The 23,817-nt window shown below is 42.5% G+C and overlaps 1 protein-coding gene across 1 annotated transcript; it reads right to left on the bottom strand.

Moving 5' to 3' along the window:
• Positions 1–1,060: 1,060 nt before the first annotated feature.
• On the bottom strand, positions 1,061–23,502 carry LOC123486377 (tyrosine-protein kinase SRK2-like). Its single transcript, XM_045217695.1, has 6 exons — positions 23,461–23,502; positions 17,210–17,354; positions 15,948–16,103; positions 14,706–15,062; positions 12,332–12,712; positions 1,061–1,480 (listed from the first exon to the last, which is right to left on the bottom strand). Exons 1-5 carry the CDS (start codon positions 23,500–23,502, stop codon positions 12,597–12,599), a joined length of 816 nt encoding a protein of 271 aa, XP_045073630.1. The 3' UTR covers positions 1,061–1,480; positions 12,332–12,596.
• Positions 23,503–23,817: the final 315 nt, after the last annotated feature.

Genomic DNA, 23,817 nt, shown 5'->3' on the forward strand with positions numbered 1-23,817 from the left:
ACACTGGATGACTTACAAATCATAATCTTTACAAGTAAACACATGTAGGTAGGTTTCTTTTTACACTGTGTATTGCAAGTTTATTACATAGATGTATAATATTTTTTTCTCAGACTCGAAGAGAAACATTTACCTATTTTGGACTAAATATAATTGTTTTAGTTATTGAATGTCATAAGTCTGGTTGTGTTTAACAGTTACAGTGCAAACAACTCAAGTAGTTATTGTCAGGTTATCCAAAATCAATGAATCCACTAAGAGACAAGTAATATATTTACAAATATATTTTGATTCATGCACATAGTTAATTAGTTACAAAAAATATAGTTTTACTGTCAGATATAGACAAAACATGTATTGGCCATATATTTGTTATAACTGAGATATTTCTGTTGAATCATTTCTTGTGGACAATTCTTGGCATTCATTTTCATTTGCAATTAAATGGCGGTAAATCCATTGCACTTACACTATATACAAGCTTTTCACATGATATAAAATACAATCTAAGATTAAATCATAATGAAGTCATTGGCACATAAAAATAGTATGAAAATGTTCACAACTCTGAACAATACACACAAACACAAAATTAAATAATCTTTATCTCGCTCTCACTCTCTCTCTCTCTGTATATTTCTTACGCTCTCTCTTTCTCTCTCGGTCTGTCGCTCTCTCTGTATGTCTCTTACTCACACAAAAACACTGAAAAAAGTTGGAAATGGTCAGTTTACGCACAAGACACAAACATTTACATATTCAAAAGGTAACATTTCCTTATTTCTTAGTTCACATTAATCATAATAGTTTACATAACAATGTTTCCTTACAGAATACATTCTCTGTAAAAGATGCAACAACAATCTTAATAGTAATTTTTTGGAGAAATGAGGCAGAGCGTTTGAAATATATGCAATGATGTTCTTGTTTGCATAATATGTAATAGAAATTTAAGCAAAAACAAAGTGATACACGTTTTATTATTTCATTCTTCACTATGCTGCAAGTGCCACTTCAAATATGATTTGCCTTCCTAGATGAGCATTTACAGTTCTGATTTGAGGAGATAAAAGGGACGTTGGTGACTCCTGTGGAAGATGCTGCACCCTGATTGGTCCCTGTTGCAGTGACCAATCGCGCAGCAGTGTTTTTACAACTATGGTCTTTGATTGTATTTGTAACATTTTAGATTATATGGTTTTTAATACCTTTTATCTGCTGAGGAACATGGCAGAGTCAGAGCTGCCAAACCTTCCGCTCATCATTTCCTGGTGTTTTTGTAGTCACCAACCAGATATTCCACTTCTGATTGTCTTCACATGTTGGCATGACAACATGAGACATAGTGGCTTATGAGAAATGTATGCAGAGTAAAAGTCAAAGAGCCACATCAGTGGAAGCCTAACCTCTGTGGCTGGAAGAGGTGACCGGATAGAAGAAAGGACAAGAGGGAATTTCAGAGGAGAAGCAGCTACTTTACCTGAGGGAGAGAAGGAAGCAGAAAAGCCTTTTTGCATTCCGATGCATGCACCCCCATTAAATCTCCTGTTGCAGCCAATGTGTCGCAGGGTCACAGATAGGGTGTCACTCTTAGACAGACACTCATCCGTTATTCTACAGGGACCATATGTCGACGGTAGAGACCTCTGGAAAACCGGCAGGATATTTTTCACCCCAGCGCTCTGATTGAGCTGTAACCACTACATCCCAACTACTGCTGCTGTACTTCTTACTTTGGTCTGAAACGCAGAGCTCTGATTGGCCACGGAACAACTACGGCTGGCCCATTTCAAAGCCATTCCAACCAGTGCTGTCATCCTCCCGTCAACAAACTAAGACTGTAAATATGATGCTTGTCCGTTCAGTGTAACCACATACTACTTACTACATACAGTATCAGACCGATTTAAAGGGAGTTGGCAGGCACAGGCCTGTGGTACCCGCATTGGACTGTTGTCGGATGTTGCATTTTTAACAGATTAAGCCTAATAATCCTTGTTCTGTTTTTAGACCCGTTTTGGTATATTATAATAATAACACTAGATTTGTCCCTCGGCTCCCTAGAAAATGGTGGCGGGACAAATGTCTGTTCCAGACAGGTGCAGAAGATAATCTATGGTTTTTAAGACTATTGTTTTTATTAGCTGGTGTTTTTATGGAATGTTCCGGGCGGTCAGGTGTACTTTGGGTTTTTGTGACCTCATATAGAGGCACTGATGTCACAAAGTCCAGGATATAAAATCAGGTCTATTACAGAGTGTACATTTCTTAATTGTCTGAGGAAAATGTATATCCCTTTTTTAATGAAGGCGTTAAATTATTTTAAAAAAATATATTGGTTATTTTGGAAAGAAACTTTTTAGTTAAAGTTGCTAGTTTCTAATATGAATTTGATTTGATGTAACCTTTTGTTGAAACATTAAACGATGAGAAAGGACTGTTGTTGAGATGACTCATGGAATGATTTCTCTATGTATCTGTGCAGATGTCACTTAGTGCTTTGCAGAGGTGATAAATGTGTCTTTGAAGCTTGGACCCTGTAAGCCCATAGCCAGGTTTTCATGGAGGGTTGTAGACTATGCTGCACAAGTGCAGCTGAAACCTCTCTCATTCAGCCTTTCTATACCTTTCCCCCTCTCCTCTCACTCCTATGACATCTCCCTCTCCTCTGCCCCTCTCTCATTCAGGAATTCCTACTCTACCCTTATTTGTTTCAGTTGTCTACACAGTCTCTCTCCTCTTTGATGGAGAGAGAGAGAAAGAGGAGCTCACGGCTTCCTTCCGTTGGTGTGGTTTCCTGTTTGTAGGTGGGAGGGTGAGCGAGAAAGCAGGTCGCTTAAGCAACGTTCACACAATATTCAATCTTAACGCCGCTGCGAGACGGTGTGTGTGTGCGCCCACATGAGTGTGTATGTCCAGAGCAGTTTGACATTTGTGTTCTTCTGAGAACTAGCGTCTTCTCAGATGCTCAGGCAGTTAAACCAGGATGGTAACACTCAATGCAACATGCCTTGCCAACCAGCTTTTCTGATGGCAGTCTGCTAGAGGAGCATCTATAGTGGCGGAAACATTTCCCCTAAAATGATTGTCTGGAGACAATAATAATGAGTACACTGATGAAGATGGGGAACACACACACAGAGCTACAGTGAGGGAAAAAAGTATTTGATCCCCTGCTGATTTTGTACGTTTGCCCACTGACAAAGACATGATCAGTCTATAATTTTAATGGTAGGTTTATTTGAACAGTGAGAGACAGAATAACAACAAAAACATCCAGAAAAACGCATGTCAAAAATGTTATAAATTGATTTGCTTTTTAATGAGGGAAATAAGTATTTGACCCCTCTGCAAAACATGACTTAGTACTTGGTGGCAAAACCCTTGTTGGCAATCAGAGGTCAGACGTTTCTTGTAGTTGGCCACCAGGTTTGCACACATCTCAGGAGGGATTTTGTTCCACTCCTCTTTGCAGATCTTCTCCAAGTCATTAAGGTTTCGAGGCTGACGTTTGGCAACTCGAACCTTCAGCTCCCTCCACAGATTTTCTATGGGATTAAGGTCTGGAGACTGGCTAGGCCACTCCAGGACCTTAATGTGCTTCTTCTTGAGCCACTCCTTTGTTGCCTTGGCTGTGTGTTTTGGGTCATTGTCATGCTGGAATACCCATCCACAACCCATTTTCAATGCCCTGGCTGAGGGAAGGAGGTTCTCACCCAAGATTTGACGGTACATGGCCCCGTCCATCGTCCCTTTGATGCTGTGAAGTTGTCCTGTCCCCTTAGCAGAAAAACACCCCCAAAGCATAATGTTTCCACCTCCATGTTTGACGGTGGGGATGGTGTTCTTGGGGTCATAGGCAGCATTCCTCCTCCTCCAAACACGGTGAGTTGAGTTGATGCCAAAGAGCTCGATTTTGGTCTCATCTGACCACAACACTTTCACCCAGTTCTCCTCTGAATCATTCAGATGTTCATTGGCAAACTTCAAGTACTTTTTTCCCTCACTGTATAAGAGGCACCTGTCGTGATTTGCCATTCCATGTCTGTGTCGTATACTTTATCTAACTGACATTTCTGAGTTGATTTTCAGATTCTACTTCCCTGACTCAAAAATAAAGCATTATTACTGACAGCTCAATTAGCAGCTCAGTTGACGATAACTGATTATTGACTCGTATGGACCAAATGATAGCCAAGGGTCTGAATGTTGGCCACTTCTTATGCTGTTCCCACTGTTCCTTCTACAGCATAAACACTGGTCCAAATACAGACCCTTGTGGTACCCCGGTGTAGGATTTTGATTTAGAACTATAGGATGGTACATACATCTTTTGAACCAAGAACTGAATACTTGTCATTCCCTGTATTTTAATGTGCGTTTCAGGTCTCTCTGAGAGGTAGCGAGAGAGAGAAGGAGGCGATAAGATCAGAGGTACGGTGGTGGGGAGAAGTGATCTGAAACAACATTGTGAGAACGATAGAAGAAAGGCACATTGGGGGAGGCTGAGATGACAGCGGGGTAGGAGAGTTAATGAGAAGAGTGAGAAAGGGAAGGAGGAGGAGACTGAACAGGTCGTACAGACAGAAGGGTGCATCGAGGAAGGCACCTATGTCAAGCTGCTATAGTCAAGATTCCTGACAGTTAACTGAAAGAGGAAAAAACAGAGTGGACAAAAAGAACAGATGGTGTTAAATAGAGTTGCATGTGATATGATAGGGATTTGAGCAACAGACAGGTATGGTATACTGTAGATCAAATGCATCCAAAATGGCGCATCTCAGTGTAGCTGACGACTGAGCTGGTCTTGGGATTGGATTGGGGGCAACTCGGCCTGAACTCGACGTCCGGTTTAGAACCAATCTCATTGACCACATGGCAGATCATCAGCGACCTACGACTTAACGCTCTGTTGGGAATCTTCACACACTGTTGCTGGTATTTTGGCCCATTCTTCCATGCAGATCTCCTCTAGAGCAGTGATGTTTTGGGGCTGTCGCTGGGCAACACGGACTTTCAACTCCCTCCAAAGATTTTCTATGGGGTTGAGATATGGAGACTGGCTAGGCCACTCCAGGACCTTGAAATGCTTCTTACGAAGCCACTCCTTCGTTGCCCGGGCGGTGTGTTTGGGATCATTGTCATGCTGAAAGACCCAGCCACGTTTCATCTTCAATGCCCTTGCTGATGGAAGGAGGTTTTCACTCAAAATCTCACGATACATGGCCCCATTCATTCTTTCCTTTACACGGATCAGTCGTCCTGGTCCCTTTGCAGAAAAACAGCCCCAAAGCATGATGTTTCCACCCCCATGCTTCACAGTAGGTATGGTGTTCTTTGGATGCAACTCAGCATTCTTTGTCCTCCAAACACGACGAGTTGAGTTTTTACCAAAAAGTTATATTTTGGTTTCATCTGACCATATGACATTCTCCCAATCCTCTTCTGGATCATCCAAATGCACTCTAGCAAACTTCAGACGGGCCTGGACATGTACTGGCTTAAGCAGGGGGACACGTCTGGCACTGCAGGATTTGAGTCCCTGGCGGCGTAGTGTGTTACTGATGGTAGGCTTTGTTACTTTGGTCCCAGCTCTCTGCAGGTCATTCACTAGGTCCCCCCGTGTGGTTCTGGGATTTTTGCTCACCGTTCTTGTGATCATTTTGACCCCACGGGGTGAGATCTTGCGTGGAGCCCCAGATCGAGGGAGATTATCAGTGGTCTTGTATGTCTTCCATTTCCTAATAATTGCTCCCACAGTTGATTTCTTCAAACCAAGCTGCTTAACTATTACAGATTCAGTCTTCCCAGCCTGGTGCAGGTCTACAATTTTGTTTCTGGTGTCCTTTGACAGCTCTTTGGTCTTGGCCATAGTGGAGTTTGGAGTGTGACTGTTTGAGGTTGTGGACAGGTGTCTTTTATACTGATAACAAGTTCAAACAGGTGCCATTAATACAGGTAACGAGTGGAGGACAGAGGAGCCTCTTAAAGAAGAAGTTACAGGTCTGTGAGAGCCAGAAATCTTGCTTGTTTGTAGGTGACCAAATACTTATTTTCCACTATCATTTGCAAATAAATTCATTCAAAATCCTACAATGTGATTTTCTGGAGAAAAAAATTCTCAATTTGTCTGTCATAGTTGACGTGTACCTATGATGACAATTACAGGCCTCTCTCATCTTTTTAAGTGGGAGAACTTGCACAATTGGTGGCTGACTAAATACTTTTTTCCCCCCACTGTATTCAGTGCCTATTCATAAAAATTAAACAGAATATTCAAAGGTTTTCCGTGGCACTTGTAATATATGTCCGGTGCACTGTGTAAGTGTACCTGATGAGAAGTGGGCCTGAATGTTTGCACAAATCTCCAGTTGATTTCAGTGCATGTACAGTGTTGAGTCAGGTTAGGATTCAAACCTCTACCAACGCTCTGGTTTCTTCTCCACTCAGCACCCCAGGATTCGGGTTGGCCCACCCACCATGTGAGTATGTGTGTGATGGCTAAAGTTCTACCCAAATCTTTTCATGATATCTCTTTAGAAAAATGTATGATGATGATTATGATTAACCTTCCTCCTCAGACAACCCCTTTGCTGCCACAAGCATGTGAGTTACTACACACACACACACACACACACACAAACGCACGCACACACATACACAGACAATGACTCATATTACCCGTCAAGCGAAATGTACCTGTCTTTCTATCCCACAGTTCACCACAGATCGTTCGGAGACCGAACTCTGTCACCCCAACTGAAAATGGTGAGATGTCTCGCTCTTCCTCAACATCAAATGTCTATTTTCTCCATTTGTTTTCTTTCTTCCTTCTTCCACCACCATCTCCATAACGTCACAGTTCAGTTCCTTCTTAATAGTTTGCTTTGTTCTTGCAGAGAGTAATGACGGCTATGAGATTCCAGGAAAAGTTAATGTGAACGCTATATCCTACCATGTTCAATAACACTGATCCCCTCAAACTTTTGTGTACAGTAACTGCTGAAGAAGTTTAGAAAAATGGCACATAGCTCCTTAGGTGAAAAAAATATACAGTGAGGGAAAAAAGTATTTGATCCCCTGCTGATTTTGTACGTTTGCCCACTGACAAAGACATGATCAGTCTATAATTTTAATGGTAGATTTATTTGAACAGTGAGAGACAGAATAACAACAAAAAAATCCAGAAAAACGCATGTCAAAAATGTTATAAATTGATTTGCATTTTAATGAGGGAAATAAGTATTTGACAACTCTGCAAAACATGATTTAGTACTTGGTGGCAAAACCCTTGTTGGCAATCACAGAGGTCAGACGTTTCATGTAGTTGGCCACCAGGTTTGCACACATCTCAGGAGGGATTTTGTCCCACTCCTCTTTGCAGATCTTCTCCAAGTCATTAAGGTTTCGAGGCTGACGTTTGGCAACTCAAACCTTCAGCTCCCTCCACAGATTTTCTATGGGATTAAGGTCTGGAGACTGGCTAGGCCAGACATGGCGAGTTGAGTTGATGCCAAAGAGCTCGATTTTGGTCTCATCTGACCACAACACTTTCACCCAGTTCTCCTCGGAATCATTCAGATGTTCATTGGCAAACTTCAGACGGGCCTGTATATGTGCTTTCTTGAGCAGGGGGACCTTGCAGGCGCTGCAGGATTTCAGTCCTTCACGGCGTAGTGTGTTACCAATTGTTTTCTTGGTGACTATGGTCCCAGCTGCCTTGGGATCATTGACAAGATCCTCCCGTGTAGTTCTGGGCTGATTCCTTACCGTTCTCATGATCATTGCAACTCCACGAGGTGAGATCTTGCATGGACTCCAGGCAGAGGGAGATTGACAGTTATTTTGTGTTTCTTCCATTTGCGAATAATCGCACCAACTGTTGTCACATTCTCACCAAGCTGCTTGGCGATGGTCTTGTAGCCCATTCCAGCCTTGTGTAGGTCTACAATCTTGTCCCTGACATCCTTGGAGAGCTCTTTGGTCTTGGCCATGGTGGAGAGTTTGGAATCTGATTGATTGATTGCTTCTGTGGACAGGTGTCTTTTATACAGGCAACAAGCTGAGATTAGGAGCACTCCCTTTAAGAGTGTGCTCCTAATCTCAGCTCATTACCTGTATAAAAGACACCTGGGAGCCAGAAATCTTTCTGATTGAGAAATTTAAATGCAAATCAATTTATAACATTTTTGACATGGATTTTTTTGTTGTTATTCTGTCTCTCACTGTTCAAATAAACCTACCATTAAAATGATAGACTGATCATTTCTTTGTCAGTGGGCAAATGTACAAAATCAGCAGGGGATAAAATACTTTTTTCCCTCACTATATATATATGTTTTATTGTCACATACACCAGATAGGTGCAGTGAAATGTATTGTTTTACAGGGTCAGCCATACGGCACCCCTGGAGCTAAGTTTAAGTGCCTTGCTCAAGTGCACATCGACAAAGTTTTCACTTTGTTGACTTGGGTGTTTGAACCAGCAACCTTTTAATTACTGGCCCAACGCTCTAACCGCTACTGTACCTGCCTGCTTACTACTCACATTCACCTACTCACATTCATTCAGACAATTGGACATTAAACCATTCATATACTCTGACGTGATTGATTGACAGCTGTGTGTGCGTGTCTCAGCGGATGTGCTATCTCTGTTAAGGGCGGCAGGTAGCTTAGTGGTTAAGAGCGTTGTGCCAGTAACCGAAAGGTCGCTGGTTCTAATCCCCGAGCCTACTAGGTGAAAAATCTGTCGATGTGCCCTTGAGCAAGGCACTTAACCCTAATTGCTCCTGTAAGTCGCTCTGGATAAGAGCGTCTGCTAAATGACTAAAATGTAAATGTAATCTCTGTTCTATAGAGTATGTCAACCAGGTGACGGACGACTATGAACCAGGATCAGGCTACCTGTGAGTGTTAATTTAATTTAAACAAAATACACTGAGTATACCAAACATTAGGAACACCTTCCTAATATTGAGTTGCACCCCCCCTTTTTCCCTCAAAAGAGCCTCAATTCGTCGGGGCGTACTTTGGGTGGGGGACCTTTCTTGATACACACAGGAAACTGTTGAGCGTGATAAACCCAGCAGCGTTGTAGTTACATTTTTACATTTACATTTTAGTCATTTAGCAGACGCTCTTATCCAGAGCGACTTACAGTTAGTGAATACATTATTATTTTTTTATACTGGCCCCCCGTGGGAATCGAACCCACAACCCTGGCGTTGCAAACGCCATGCTCTATCAACTGAGCTACATCCCTGCCGGCCATTCCCTCCCCTACCCTGGACGACGCTGGGCCAATTGTGCGCCGCCCATGAGTCTCCCGGTCGCGGCCGGCTGCGACAGAGCCTGGATTCGAACCAGGATCTCTAGTGGGACAGCCTTAGACCACTGCGCCACTCAGGAGATGTAGTTAGTTCTTAGTTCTTGACACAAACAGGTGTGCCTGGCACCTACTACCATACCCCGTTTAAAGGCACTTAAATATTTGTCTTGCCCATTCACCCTCTGAATGGCACACATACACAATCCATGTCTCAATTGTCTCAAGGCTTAAAAATCCTTATTTAACCTGTCTCCTCCCCTTCATCTACACTGATTGAATTGGATTTAACAAGTGACATCAGTAAGGGATCATAGCTTTCACCTGGATTCACTTGGTCAGTCTGTGTCATGGAAAGAGCAGATGCTCATAATGTTTTGTATACTCAGTGTATACTGTATGTCAGTGCCTCACTCTGAATGTTACACTTTGCTTTTCCAGGGTTTTCTGGAAAAAAAGTGGCAATTTTTACTGAGTGGACTATCTTGGCTAAATTAAATGAATGTTATTCATGTGGCTATAGAGGACTGGGGACTCTCGGGTTTTGTGTAACCTCTCTCTCGTTCCTCCATATAAAATAGTGTTACCATCAGATCTTCCTGGGACTGGGTCTCTGCATCATTCCAACCAATGTCTCATCTCCAAAAGCTCAAAAAGCACAGGTAGGTAACGTGGGGTGGAGAGGTGACTGAATATGAATCATTACTTTAGCCCTGTTCGGATGGGATACATTTTAATGGGGGAGCTCAGGTAATGTAATTATGTGCATGAGCACAAATCACTACATCCTTAATTTGGTAAAACTGGTTAAACTAATCCCGTCCAAATCGTCCACTGGAAAAACTGACATTCTGTGGTAATAATTACATAACCGACGTTCTATAGTAATACTAGTCCCGTGCGAATAGGGCTTTTGTGACATATTATGGTTGAATTATTTATTTATTTTTTGTGAAATCCACAATGCAGTAAGCCCAATTCGGAGGGGATACATTTTACTGGGGGAGCTCAGATAATGTAATTATGTTCACGAGCACAAATCACCACATCCGTAATTTTAGTCCCGTCCGAATCTGCCATGTCAGTAATTTTTACTTGGCAAGAAGGTTATTATCCCAGCCCTAAAAACCTACTGTTTTTCAGGAAACTCCCAGTTCATCCATGTGTTTTGAGAGATCTTACAGAGTTTAACAGGTGCTGCACCCAGTTTGGGTAAGAACTTGGGAACAAATTTATCCTTAAAACATAGTGCTATGCACGTAGCCTACAGCTGTATGAACTGTTTTGTCACATATCAACTCCTAGTGCCATACTTATCTTTTAAAAGATGAAGTGGACAATATTGTGCCAATTAATTGATAAATTGCTAAATGCGTCAGGTAATTAAATGTCTGCATAGGTTACAGTTCATGGTTCTTAAAAATGATGTACTTTTTACTCTATACATTTTCCCTGACACCCAAAAGTACTCGTTACATTTTGAATGCTTAGCATGAGAGAAACATTGTCCAATTCACGCACTTATCAAGAGAACATCCCCGGTCATCCCTACTGCCTCTGATCTGGCAGACACACTAAACACACATGCTTCATTTGTAATTGATGTCTGAGTGTTGAAGTGTGCCCCTGGCTATCCAAAAACTTAAATAAAACTAAAATGGTTCCGTCTGGTTTGCTTAATATAAGGAATTTTGAATAATTTATACTTTTACTTTTGTACTTAATTATATTTGAGCAATTACATTTACTTTTGATACTTAAGTATATTTAAAACCAAATACTTTTAGACTTTTACTCAAGTAGTATTTTACTGGGTGACTTTCACTTTTAATTGAGTAATGTTCTATGAAGGTATCTTTACTTTTACTCAAGTATGACAATTGGGTCTTTTTCCCATAACCGACGTTCTATAGTAATACTAGTCCCATTCGAATAGGGCTTTAAAGACACTTAAATACATGGATATTACACAATACATGCAGAATAAAACTTGCAAGTTGAAATCATGAAGTGCAATGCATGAAATTGCCAAAGACTCCAGCGACCCTAGTCATAGACTGCTCTCTCTAACCGCACGGCAAGCGGTACCGGAGCACCAAGTCTAGGTCCAAAAGGCTTATTAACAGCTTCTACCCCCAAGCCATAAGACTCCTGAACAGCTAACCAAATGGCTACCCGGACTATTTGCACTGACCTCCGCACCCCCATTTTATGCTGCTGCTACTCTCTGTTTATTATCTAAGCATAGTCGCTTTACCTCTACCTACATGTACAAATTACCTCAATTACCTCGACTAACCTGTGCCCCGCACATTGACTCTGTACAGTTACCCCATGTATATAGCCTTGTTACTGTTATTTTATTGTTGCTCTTTAATTATTATTATTATTTATACAGTACCAGTCAAAAGGTTGGACACTACTAATTCAAATTATTATTATTTTTTTAAAACTATTTTCTACATTGTAGACATCAAAACCAAAAAAGTGTTAAACAAATATATTTTATATTTGAGATTCTTCAAATAGCCACCCTTTGCCTTGATGACGGCTTTGCACACTCATGGCATTCTCTCAACCAGCTTCATGAGGTAGTCACCTGGAATGCATTTCAATTAACAGGTGTGCCTTCTTAAACGTTAATTTGTGGAATTTGAAGGAAGAGAGGGAGCGGGGGAAGGAGAGGAAGAGAGTGAGCGGGTGGAGGAGAGGAAGAGAGGGAGGAGAGGAAGAGAGGGAGCGGGGGAGGAGAGGAAGAGGAAGAGCGGGAGGAGAGGAAGAGAGGGAGCGGGGGGAGGAGAGGAAGAGAGGGAGCGGGAGAGGAAGAGAGGGAGCGGGGGGAGTGAGAGAGGGAGCGGGTGAGGAGAGGAAGAGAGGGAGCGGGGGGAGGAGAGAAAGAGAGGGAGCGGGTAGAGGAAGAGAGGTAGCGGGTGGAGGAGAGGAAGAGAGGGAGCGGGGGGAGGGGAGAAAGAGAGGGAGCGGGTGGAGGAAGAGAGTCCTTACCTGATGTGGTGATGGTGGTGACAACAGGAGTGATACCAGCATCACTGTGGAGAGAGAAGTGTCACTACAGGCAGTGCACACACACAAACACACTTCTCACTCTCCGGGATCCTCGTCCACAGAGAGAATGAATCATCACACACACTAGCAGTTCTGTTTTTTATATTTTTCATGAAGAATAATTATCAGAACATGGAGAACACCCAAGAGTTGGGCTTAGGATAAACAACCACAAAACAACAAGAACAGCTCGACATAAAAAACATCAACAATCACAAGCACACAGTAATAAACTGCAGAGGAGATGCCTGGGACAGTCTCTGGGGCAAGGCATCTTGTACCCATTGTGAACCTTCTGTTTCACCTCGGAGTTGTTCATGTCTGAAACAATAATATAACCTGGTTAAAGTGTAATGCTACTGATCTCACACAGTAAAACAATCAAACCAGGGACATGTAGTGTGACATAAAAATAATAGATAAACAGTAGATAGAAACGTGTCTTTTTAACTGAGGGCATGTTAAACACAAAATCATAATCCTAACTCGCTTCCGCAGATACACTGAGTATACAAAACATTAAGAACACCTGAGCAGGTGAATCCAGGTGAAAGCTATGATCCCTTATTGATGTCATTTGTTAAATTTAAAATTTTAGTCATTTAGCAGACGCTCTTATCCAGAGCGACTTACAGTTAGTGAGTGCATACATTTTTCATACTTCTATCAGCATAGATGTAAATAAGGCCGTCCTGCTCCTCTCCTCTCTACCTAACTTCCCTTCACAGTCCCTTCACAGTCCCTTCAGTTTGGCTGCTCAGCCTACCTAAATTAGCCCTGTGTCACGATCGTCTAAGGAGGATGAGGACCAAGGCACAGCGTTGCAGGCAAACATACTCTTTAATTCGAGACACGATCAAAACAACAAACGATACGTGACAGTTCACGGTCTAACATAAACAGACTTGAAACAAGATCCCACAAACACAAATGGGAAACAGACAGTTTAAATATGGCTCCCAATCAGAGACAGCCAACGACAGCTGACACTCGTTGCCTCTGATTGGGAGCCACTCAGGCCAACATAGAAATACACCTACTAGATAAACAAAATGAAATGCACACCCTGGCTCAACATACAAGTGTCCCCAGAGCCAGGGCGTGACACCCTGCCATTCCCAACCAATCAGAGCGCTTGGAAATGCGCATCTGGACACTACACCCGCCCACTCAGATCAGAGTTTTATCGTCGTCCGAAGGGAGAAGGACTTTTTATTGTCGACAGTAACACAAATGTCTGAATGTTGTGCGTGCATTGAAATATATGTTGCAGGGGGGTTTATTGGGGTTTTTACATTCTGTGTAATAATAGGTAATTACCACTAATGACTTCCTGTTACTATTCTTTAATGTTAGAGTTGCCAATACTGTTTTGCCTATTGTTTATCGTATGTAGTATTATTCCGTACTGCCAGAAGTGTTATTGCATTGGTTGCACAAGTACTTTTGCAGAAGTAGTTTAATTGTTGTATTGGTAAACATAGTATTTTGCATGCACACGCTACCACAGCGTTTTTCCATAGTGGCCTTTATTAAGCTGTTTCATTGCGCTGCCATGGGCGAGCTTCTAGAATCATCCCAGACAGTTCTTGGAGCATGCTCATGCGCAGAGTAATTTATGACCCTGTGGCGCCAGCGCAGGTCTCAGCCTGGCAGATTCTCACACAAGGATGGAGAGAGAGGGTGCCTTAAATCTTGACCCTTTGTCAATCCAAGTAATTGGTTTCTCTCTCTCTCTCTCCAAGAGGTGAATGTTTATGTTTATATTGATGCTGTGTTTATAGCCCTTTATAGACATGTTGTAAGTGTAATGCCATTTGCCATTTATTCATGTACATATATGTATATTGCATAGTTCTAACCCTTAACTACTACTGTTTACATGTGTTCATATCTTTGTCTTATAGAACCAAAACAACAAGATTCCAAGTCATTCGGATTACAACGATCATATAAACATCTTCAAATGGAAACAGCTATGTCTGCGTGAGTGTGGTGGTGACCAAGTGTTCAGTATGGGCCTCAACATCATGTTCTGACTGGACAGCACTATAGTGGGCAGAACCAAACCAATCAGTTAGAAGTACATAGCGGGTGAGGGCATTCACAGCCGACCACTCAGATGGGTGAGGGCATACCAGCCAACCATTTTTACGTGGTCCTTCTAGATGGATTTAGTGACCAACAGTTTTTTTTACATGGTCCGTAATTTCTCCGGATTTAACAACCAATAGGTGTTCCTTATGTGTTGTATACTCAGTGTATACTCTTACCTAGAGATGTGGAGTTAAAATAGTAAATATGAAAGTCTTACTTGGATAGGGAATCCCCCCAAAGGTCATGATCTCATACAGCAAGATTCCAAAGGACCACACGTCACCCTTGATGGTAAACCTTTCGTTGGCAATGGCCTCAGGAGCCGTCCATCTCAAAGGGAATAGTGCATTCCCTACAGGTATATAATACACGCCGGTCTGCATTGGTGTGGCTTGTAAGACCCTGGCAAGGCCAAAGTCAGCCACCTTGTAGACGTTGTTCTCGCCGACCAGCACATTCCTGGCTGCCAAGTCCCTGTGGAGGTAGTTCTTCATCTCCAGATAAGCCATTCCGGAAGCCACTTGAGCTGCCATCTCAATCTGGTCATTTAAGCATAGCCTTCCAACCCGGTCCTCTGTGGAACAGGGAAGGAAAGTACAATGATGAGAAAAAGACAGATAATTGAATGACATGATGGGTATCATTTTCACACTCTAATTTTGAAAGGAACTTGTGGAATTATGAAAGATCATATTTTAACTGTTGGTACACAAAACAATTTGAAAAGTTATACACTTGTTGAAAATGTCCTATAGTTTGTGTACCATAATTGAGAGAGGTTTTAAGTAACACCATGAGTTTTACTGGCCATGTGACCTGATAACTATAACATAGCATCCAGGACCTCTATACCAGGTGTCAGAGGAAGGCCAAAAATTGTCAAAGACTCCAGTCACCCAAGTCATAGACTGTTCTCTCTGCTACCGCAAGGCAAGCGGTACTGGAGTTCCAAGTCTAGGTCCAAAAGGCTCCTTAACAGCTTCTACCCCCAAGTCATAAGACTGCTGAACAATTAATCAAATGGCCACCTGTACTATTTACATTGACCCCCACTTTGTTTTTACACTGCTGCTACTCGCTGTTTATTATCAATGCATAGTCACTTTACCCCTACCTACATGTACAAATTACCTTGACTAACCTGTACCCCCGCACATTGACTCTTGTACTGGTACCCCCTGTATATAGCCTCGTTACTGTTATTTTATGGTGTTACTTTTAAATTTATTTTTTACTTTAGTTTATTTAGTCAATCTTTTCTTAACTCTATTTCTTGAACTGCATTGTTGGTTAAGGGCTTGTAAGTAAGCATTTCACTGTAAATAAAATTTGATTTGATAGAAAGTTAAAGACCACAGCCCTTACATTTTTCTAATGGGATAATATGTCATATAATTAGGAAAAACTCCTGGGCGTGTACCGCAGGGCTTGGCTGCTTCATACGGCATTGTACTCTTACTCAGGTAATCCAGCAGATTTCCGTTCTTCATTAGCTCAGTGATGATGTAGATGGGTTCCTTCTTAGTGCAGACAGCCAAGAGCTGGACAAGGTTGGGATGCTGCATGGTCTTCATGATCTGGGCCTCTTTTAGGAAGTCCCGAGGGTTCATGGTGCCTAGGAGAGGAAATTAGGAAAAGAAGATTGTTTATTTTTCATCCAACACTGGCTGGATTTTTTTTTTAAGGAACTCAGTCGGGCTTTGAACTTACTCTTGAAAGTTGTAATAGTAGAATACACAAGGTGCAATTTCGAAATTGGGTAGTGTATCAGCAGTTTTCCTCGTCAGTCATTGCAGACCTTCGAGAGCCATTTACTGTATAACTTGTCAGAAATGTCCAGATCAACTAGCCCATGTCAGCTAACCTTTTTTTAGCCCATTTTGTTGTCATGTTTGAGTCACTCAGATATCACATGAACACACATAAGACATGGCAAAATGTGTAGAATTGCAGGAAATTTGCTTTAAACCTGCACATTTTATTTTATCTCTGCCAACAAGAGGGGAGTGAACAGTTTTTTGTCATCATGGACATAGAAATAGATGTTCCCCAGTGATGAAAGGGGGGCCTGAGTGAAACTGTTTGGGAACCACCGCTGTAGGTATTACATTAGACTAACCAGCCATCTCAAAATTGCGGTAATCATGGCCGGATTACGCATGGGCCCCCCATTGACTAATGTTCGCGTCATTCAGATAGAAAATTGACGTTGCCTAAGTGATGGCAAAATCTGTGTACAGCTGCATGTCTTCAAAAATAAAAAATGCAATACAGCCTTGACAGCTTAATGTACAGTAGAATTAGAGAGTATTACTGATCAATATTTGTGTCCTCTGTCCTTTGTTGCTCCTCTTTATTATTCCAGGGAGGGAGGCCGACGACACAACAGTGGACCCATTAGACCAACTCCTTGAATTTGTCAGTTATGTCTAAAAAAACACTATTTCGCTCAAAACATATTTTTTTACCCTTAAGTGTGTGTACATTACTGTATTTATACTTGGGATATTGCTTTTTTAATAATATAATATGCCATTTAGCAGACGCTTTTATGCAAAGCGACTTACAGTCATGCGTGCATACATTTTTGTGTATGGCTGGTCCCGGGGATCGAACCCACTACCTTGGCGTTACAAGCGCCGTGCTCTACCAGCTGAGCTACAGAGGACCACAGGAAAAGTTCAAAAATAGTTTTTTGAATAACTTGGCCCAGGTGTTTACCACGTATAAGGGTCTTCACTGCAACCAGAGTGTTGTTATAAAGGCCTTGATAGACCTCTCCAAAGGAACCTTTGCCCAGCCTCTTTCCCAGTTTTACAGAGCTGTGGTTAGCCTCCCAGGGGTCCCCAGAGCCAGTAGACCTAAACTGTGAAGGGAGACAAGAGAGACATGCAAGATCCGACAGAATCTCAGCAGATCAGACCCCATTTTGAGTCACCTAACATACCTTACAACTGTAACCCGTCCTCTGTAGGTTCCTTCAGTAAACCAACCTCATTTTTAAAAGGCCCATGTAGTGAAATATAAACTTCTCAAGCTTCTCAAATCATAGTTTCAGTGGAAATATGTTTAATTTGGGTTTAAGTTCAACATCAAGGCTGCTTCCCAAAAATATAAAAGAAAACATGCCAAGACAAGGCATGTTCTTGAACAGATTTTTTACAGAATAAGGAAATTAAACTAGCTGGCGAGCGCCATTACGGGTCCAAGCACTGTAGGTGTGTTTGAAACACCATTGTTTTTGGTATAGTAATTTTTCCCTGTCTGTTGACCACAATAACTCTTCTGAGGAATCATCTACAGTAAGGAAGTAATTATTCCCTCCATATGAACATTGCACAGATACATGTCATAGGATCAAGGCTAGAAGGGATCCAGCTTTTGTCAAATTAATGTCAAAAGTTGATTTTCATGTGTGCATTTTAGCTAACCCTAACCGTAACCTAATTCTCCTAACCTGCTACGTTAATTCTTACCTGCTGCGTAAATTCTCCTAAAAGTCAAATCTGATGTTAATTTGACAAAAGCTGGATCCCTTCTAGCCATGATCATTTCATAGATTGACAGGAGACACGGGGAAGTGTAGCTAATGAAGGGGGCAGAGTGGCCCACATTCTGCGAGCATGGAGGCCAGAGATAGCCAGACTAATAAATCGGGCTAAGGAACAGAAGTTGGGTATTGGAGAAAGACCATCAGTAGGCGTTCTGTAAGCAATATACAGTGGATGAAGGCACGGCATGAGTGTTGTGAACGGATAGGTGTGGTAATGGACAGCGAGGAAGAAGGAGAAGAGCCGAGTGCAGAGGGAAGATGTGTGCTGAGGAATAATGGTGGCAAGTACAAACCGTACTCTGCTGTCTCTGATGGCTTAGAAATTGAACCTGACGAGAGTGACGATGAATTACCTGCGGTGTCAGGTGTGATGAAGAACTCTGAGTCCGAGCCTCGCCCCGATGGTCATGCAAAGGATGATTCTGTTCCAGTGGGAGTGACATTTTTGGAGAAAGTGGATCCCTGCCTCTGTGGAGATGGGAGAACCTTTCAGAAGGTCAACCATCTCTGCAGCACTCCACCAAATCAGGCCTTTATGGTAGAGTGGCCACTCCTCAGTAAAATGCACGACAGCCCGCTTGGAGTTTGCCAAAAGGCACCTAAAGGACTCTCAGACCATGACAAACAAGATTCTCTGGTCTGATGAAACCAATATCTAACTCTTTGGCCTGAATGCCAAGCATCACATCTGGAGGAAACCTGGAAACCTGGAACCATGAAGCATGGTGGTAGCATCATCATGCTGTGGGGATGTTTTTCAGCGGCAGGGACTGGGAGACTAGTCAGGATCGAGGGAAAGATGAACGGAACAAAGTACAGAGAAATCCTTGATGAAAACCTGCTCCAGAGCGCTCAGGATCTCCGACTGGGGCGAAGGTTCACCTTCCAACAGGACAACGACCCTAAGCACACAGCCAAGACAACGCAGGAGTGGCTTCGGGACAAGTCTCTGAATGTCAGTGAGTGGCCCAGTCAGAGGCCAGACTTGAACCCCATCGAACATGTCTGGAGACCTGCAGATAGCTGTGCAGCCAACCCCATCCAACCTGACAGAGCTTGAGACGATCTGCCGAGAAGAATGGGAGAAACTCCCCAAATACAGGTGTGCCAAGCTTGTAGCGTCATACCCAAGAAGACTCGAGGCTGTAATCGCTGCCAAAGGTGCTCCAACAAAGTACTGAGTAAAGGGTCTGAATACTTGTGATATTTCCATTTTTCATTTTGAATACATTAGCAAACATTTCTCTAAACCTATTTTTGCTTTGTCATTATGGGTTATTGTGTGTAGATTGATGAGGAAAAAACGTAACAAAATGTAGAAAACATCAAGGGGTCTGAATACTTTCTGAATGCACTGTATACTAATCTAGTGCATCGGTCCTACTAAGCTGCACTACATGGTCAAAAGTATATGGACACCCTTTCAAATTAGTGGATTCTGCTACTTCAGCCACACCCATTGCTGACAGGTGTATAAAATCGACATTGGCAGTAGAATGGCCTTACTGAAGAGCTCAGTGACTTTCAACGTGGCACCGTCATAGGATGCCACCTTTCCAACAAGTCAGTTCGTGAAATTTCTGCCCCACTAGAACTGCTCCGGTCAACTGCTGTTATTGTGAAGTGGAAACGTCTAGGAGCAACAACGGCTCAGCCGTGAAGTGGTAGGCCACACAAGCTCACAGAATGGGACCGCCGAGTGCTGAAGCACGTAAACATCGTCTGTCCTCGGTTGCAACACTCACTACCGAGTTCCAAACTGCCTTTGGAAGCAACGTCAGCACAAGAACTGTTAGTCAGGAGCTTCATTAAATGGGTTTCCATGGCCGAGCAGCCGCACACAAGCTTAAGATCATCATGCGCAATGCCAAGCGTCACCTGGAGTGGTGTAAAGCTCACCGCCATTAGACTCTGGAGCAGTGGAAACGCGTTCTCTGGAGTGATTAATCATGCGTCACCATCTGGTAGTCTGATGGACGAATCTGGGTTAGGGATGCCAGGAGAACGCTACCTGCCCCAATGCATAGTGCCAACTGTAAAGTTTGGTGGAGTAGGGATAATGGTCTGGGACTGTTTTTCATGGTTCATGAATTGGAACGCAGACTGCGAGCCAGGCCTAATTGCCCAACATCAGTGCCCAACCTCACTAATGCTCTTGTGGCTGAATGGAAGCAAGTCCCCTCAAAGGGGGGACCAACTCCATATTAATGACCATGACTTTGGAATGAGATGTTTGGCCATGTAGTGTATATGGAATTGTTTTAAGAAGGACATACCAAGGATCATTTAGCTATTTGATTTTGAATTTTAAGACCACTTGAAGTATAAAAAAATATATATAAAAGATTTGATGACGTTTTTTTATTTCCTTAGCCTTACTGCTATTAGCCTATTCAAACACATTGAATAACAGATTCACTACATGGAACAACAGATAGTCCCCCCCCCAAAAAAAAAAAAAAGTTTGTTCTGAAGTGTCTGTCCAATATCTGAGAGATATAAGAAAGATCAGGAAACTTTGTTATATATTTTTACATATAGGCTATTTAACCCCTTATTTTTGGCACTAAACAGTCTCCATGTATACATCCATAAATTTTTTCAACTGGTACTGGGGACCTTCAGAGGAGTCTTGTGAGGCCTGTGGGTATCCTAGAGCAAAACAAGACTCACCTTTCCACAGAGGGGTCATATTAGTGTGTAGCCCAAACCATTGGACGTTACAGACGATTTTGTGAGAAGAGCGGCATGTCTCATGGTCTGACAAACACCGCTCTAGCTCTGTCACCTTTCACCGCAGATGTGGAAGTGCGACAAAGACGGATGCGGTGGATTGAGACGCATCCAATGCAACCCCACCCCCCCAATTATATTTCAGTGGGTTGCGGACATCGAATCTGTCACGATCGTCTAAGGATGAGGACCAATGCGCAGCGTTGAATGTGAACATCTTTTATTAGATAAATGATCACACGATCAAAATAACAAACGAAAACGTGATGTCTACAGTTTAACACAACCCAACTAGAACAAGAAACCACAAACACAAAGTTAAAGACAGACAGTTAAATATGGCTCCCAATCAGAGACAACCAGCAAACAGCTGACACTCGTTGCCTCTGATTGGGAGTCACTCAGGCCAACATAGAAACATACTACATAGATCTACACACCCTGGCTCAACATAACAGTGTCCCCAGAGCCAGGGCGTGACAGAATCTAGGAGTTTTAATGTAAACATAGCTTGTGTTGACAGTCAGTAGCTATGTTTCCATTAACTTGTCCAGTATTTATTTTTGTAGACATTTAGAAACTTTAGAAAATAGATGCGACAATTGCCTGATAGGGTGCGTTTCCACTTAACTATCTTGTGTCGATAAAAACAGCTGGGAAGTAAGGTGTCACACCCAAAAATCTAAACTTTTTTGCAAAAACGTAGTGGCAAATAAAAATGTAGTGATTGACGTGTTGCCATTAGCCTACCCATTTAGGCTAATTGCGCATTAATAAATTGTCAACAGTCTGTTTGCACTCAAACCTTTACGGTCCATTGAGCTATTTAAAACAGTATTATAATCCCCCACCATAATAATATTGTCTTGAGTTGCTTGCAGGCTTGATAATTTATTATATATATTGTCAAAGAATTGTGGATCATCATTATTTGGTCCGTAAAGGTTAATGAGCCATATCTGTTTATGGTCCAATAACATATTTAAAATAATCCATCTACCTTGTGTATCTATTTGTACAATTTGCACATTTGGATCGAAATTACTATTAATTAATATCATCACCCCTTTTGAATTTCTTTGCCCATGGGAGAAGTATATTTCCCCCATTCTTTTTTCCACGCTACTTCATCTCGAATTGTTGAATGAGTTTCCTGTATACAATAGATATTATATTCCTTCTCTTTGAGCCATGTAAATATTGTTCTTCTTTTGTTATTATCAGCTAAGCCATTACAATTATAACTGGCTATACTTATTTCACCATACACCATAATGAGATACAAGTTTCAAGTCTATTTATCATTATATATGTTTGTAAATTTACCAATAAAAAATAGCGTAATGATTGAGTGTCCATATAGCTGTACCGTGATATTTGCATTGCTACGGAGTAGCCCTTCAATTGTTCTCCACTAATTCCCCCGCTAAAGCCCCTTCCCATCCCAAGTTGAGCCGTCATCCCCGTGATCAGCATCCCACCCACGTCCCTCCGTATCCCTAAGGCCCCGAGAGGCCAGGACCCATCCATCGAAAACAGCACATAGTGCCACCCACAAAACAAAAGCAGGTCAACCGCCAAAAGCATTTCCAATGCTTTCACCTCTATATATATATATATATCTATTTATTTATTTTTTAATTATGCATATCCTATTTTTCATCATTATCAATTAATATGCGTAATAATGTCGGCAGTTCACGCGTAGGATTCTAACATATAACCCGGATTGCCATTGTATTACATTTAATTCATTGACAAGTAATTATTATCCCAGCAAATAATTCCCGCGGTCCATCCCATACCCTCCCCCCCAACATCCCCACCCCCCCACAACATACGTCAGACAAGCACACACGCACATACTCACATACTCCAACACACTCAACCCTCCCTCCACAGTCCACCATAAAAACAGATACTCAACAGCTGTTATATCCCAGAGCCCAACTCGAGAAATAACTTGATCTACGAGTGCAGATACAGTTAAAGCTGACTGAGAAAGCATGCAGATTGGAGCAGAAATTGATAACAATGTGAGATTTGATTAATCTACTTAATCTATGTCCAGTCCTAGGTGATGGAGATCAGATCACCCTCTTCACCTGAGACACAAACACTCTGATCCCCTGTTGTAACCATTTTCCCAAGCATCTCCGTGCGGTCAGACCTTTGATTATTTTGTGCCACCTGGGCTACAATGATAAACCCCCTCTCTGATTGTCCGAGTGTGACCCCCTCCCCATGGGTTACTGCAGCCAGTGTTGCCAGCACTGCCACTACCTGGGTGGGCGTACCCCACCGGAATCCCCACCGGCTAGGTACAAGGTCGTCAAGGTTCTCATTAGCAGCTTTGAGAATTTCCTTGTATATTATGCTCTCCCATCAGGGGGCTCTGGCTTTGTAGGACCAACCCTGCCAGGCAGGCTCAGAATCTTGAGGGGGCGGTGCTGCTCAAGTAGGTCTCTGACCGCATTTATTTCTCTGTTTAGGCTGCATATTCACAGCAGGTCCAAAAAAGAGATGGGAACTTCTCTTTGGTGTATAGGTCGCTCAGGTGGGTGTCAAGGTTATAGGGTTAGGGATCTTTCCATCATGATAGGACAATGGAAAATTAGATTAGATGTATACTATATTTAAAAATGTATATCCCTCATCCACACAAAATTGACAGCTCTCTCTGTACCCCTGCTCCCAGACCCCGGTCGGCTCCGGGATATGCAACCATTTCCCCCTCTCACTCATTTAACGCCGCACCTTTTCAAACACAAAAATGCATACCACATGGTTGACTGGGGAAGAAATGGGCCGAGCGTGCAAACGCACCCGCATCCACATCTGCCGCAAGGGGGAAAGGACGCCAGAGAGAACACAGGACCAACCACAAGAAAATGACTTTACCCCAGTCCTCAGCAGTCCAATCCCTGTACCTTTTGCAGAATATCAGTCTGTCCCTGATGTTTTTCCTGGAGAGAAGTGGCTTCTTTGCTGCCCTTCTTGACACCAGGCCATCCTCCAAAAGTCTTTGCCTCACTATGCGTGC

The sequence above is a fragment of the Coregonus clupeaformis genome, unplaced genomic scaffold (genome assembly GCF_020615455.1).
Source record: "Coregonus clupeaformis isolate EN_2021a unplaced genomic scaffold, ASM2061545v1 scaf1184, whole genome shotgun sequence".
NCBI classification, from domain to species: Eukaryota; Metazoa; Chordata; class Actinopteri; order Salmoniformes; family Salmonidae; genus Coregonus; species Coregonus clupeaformis.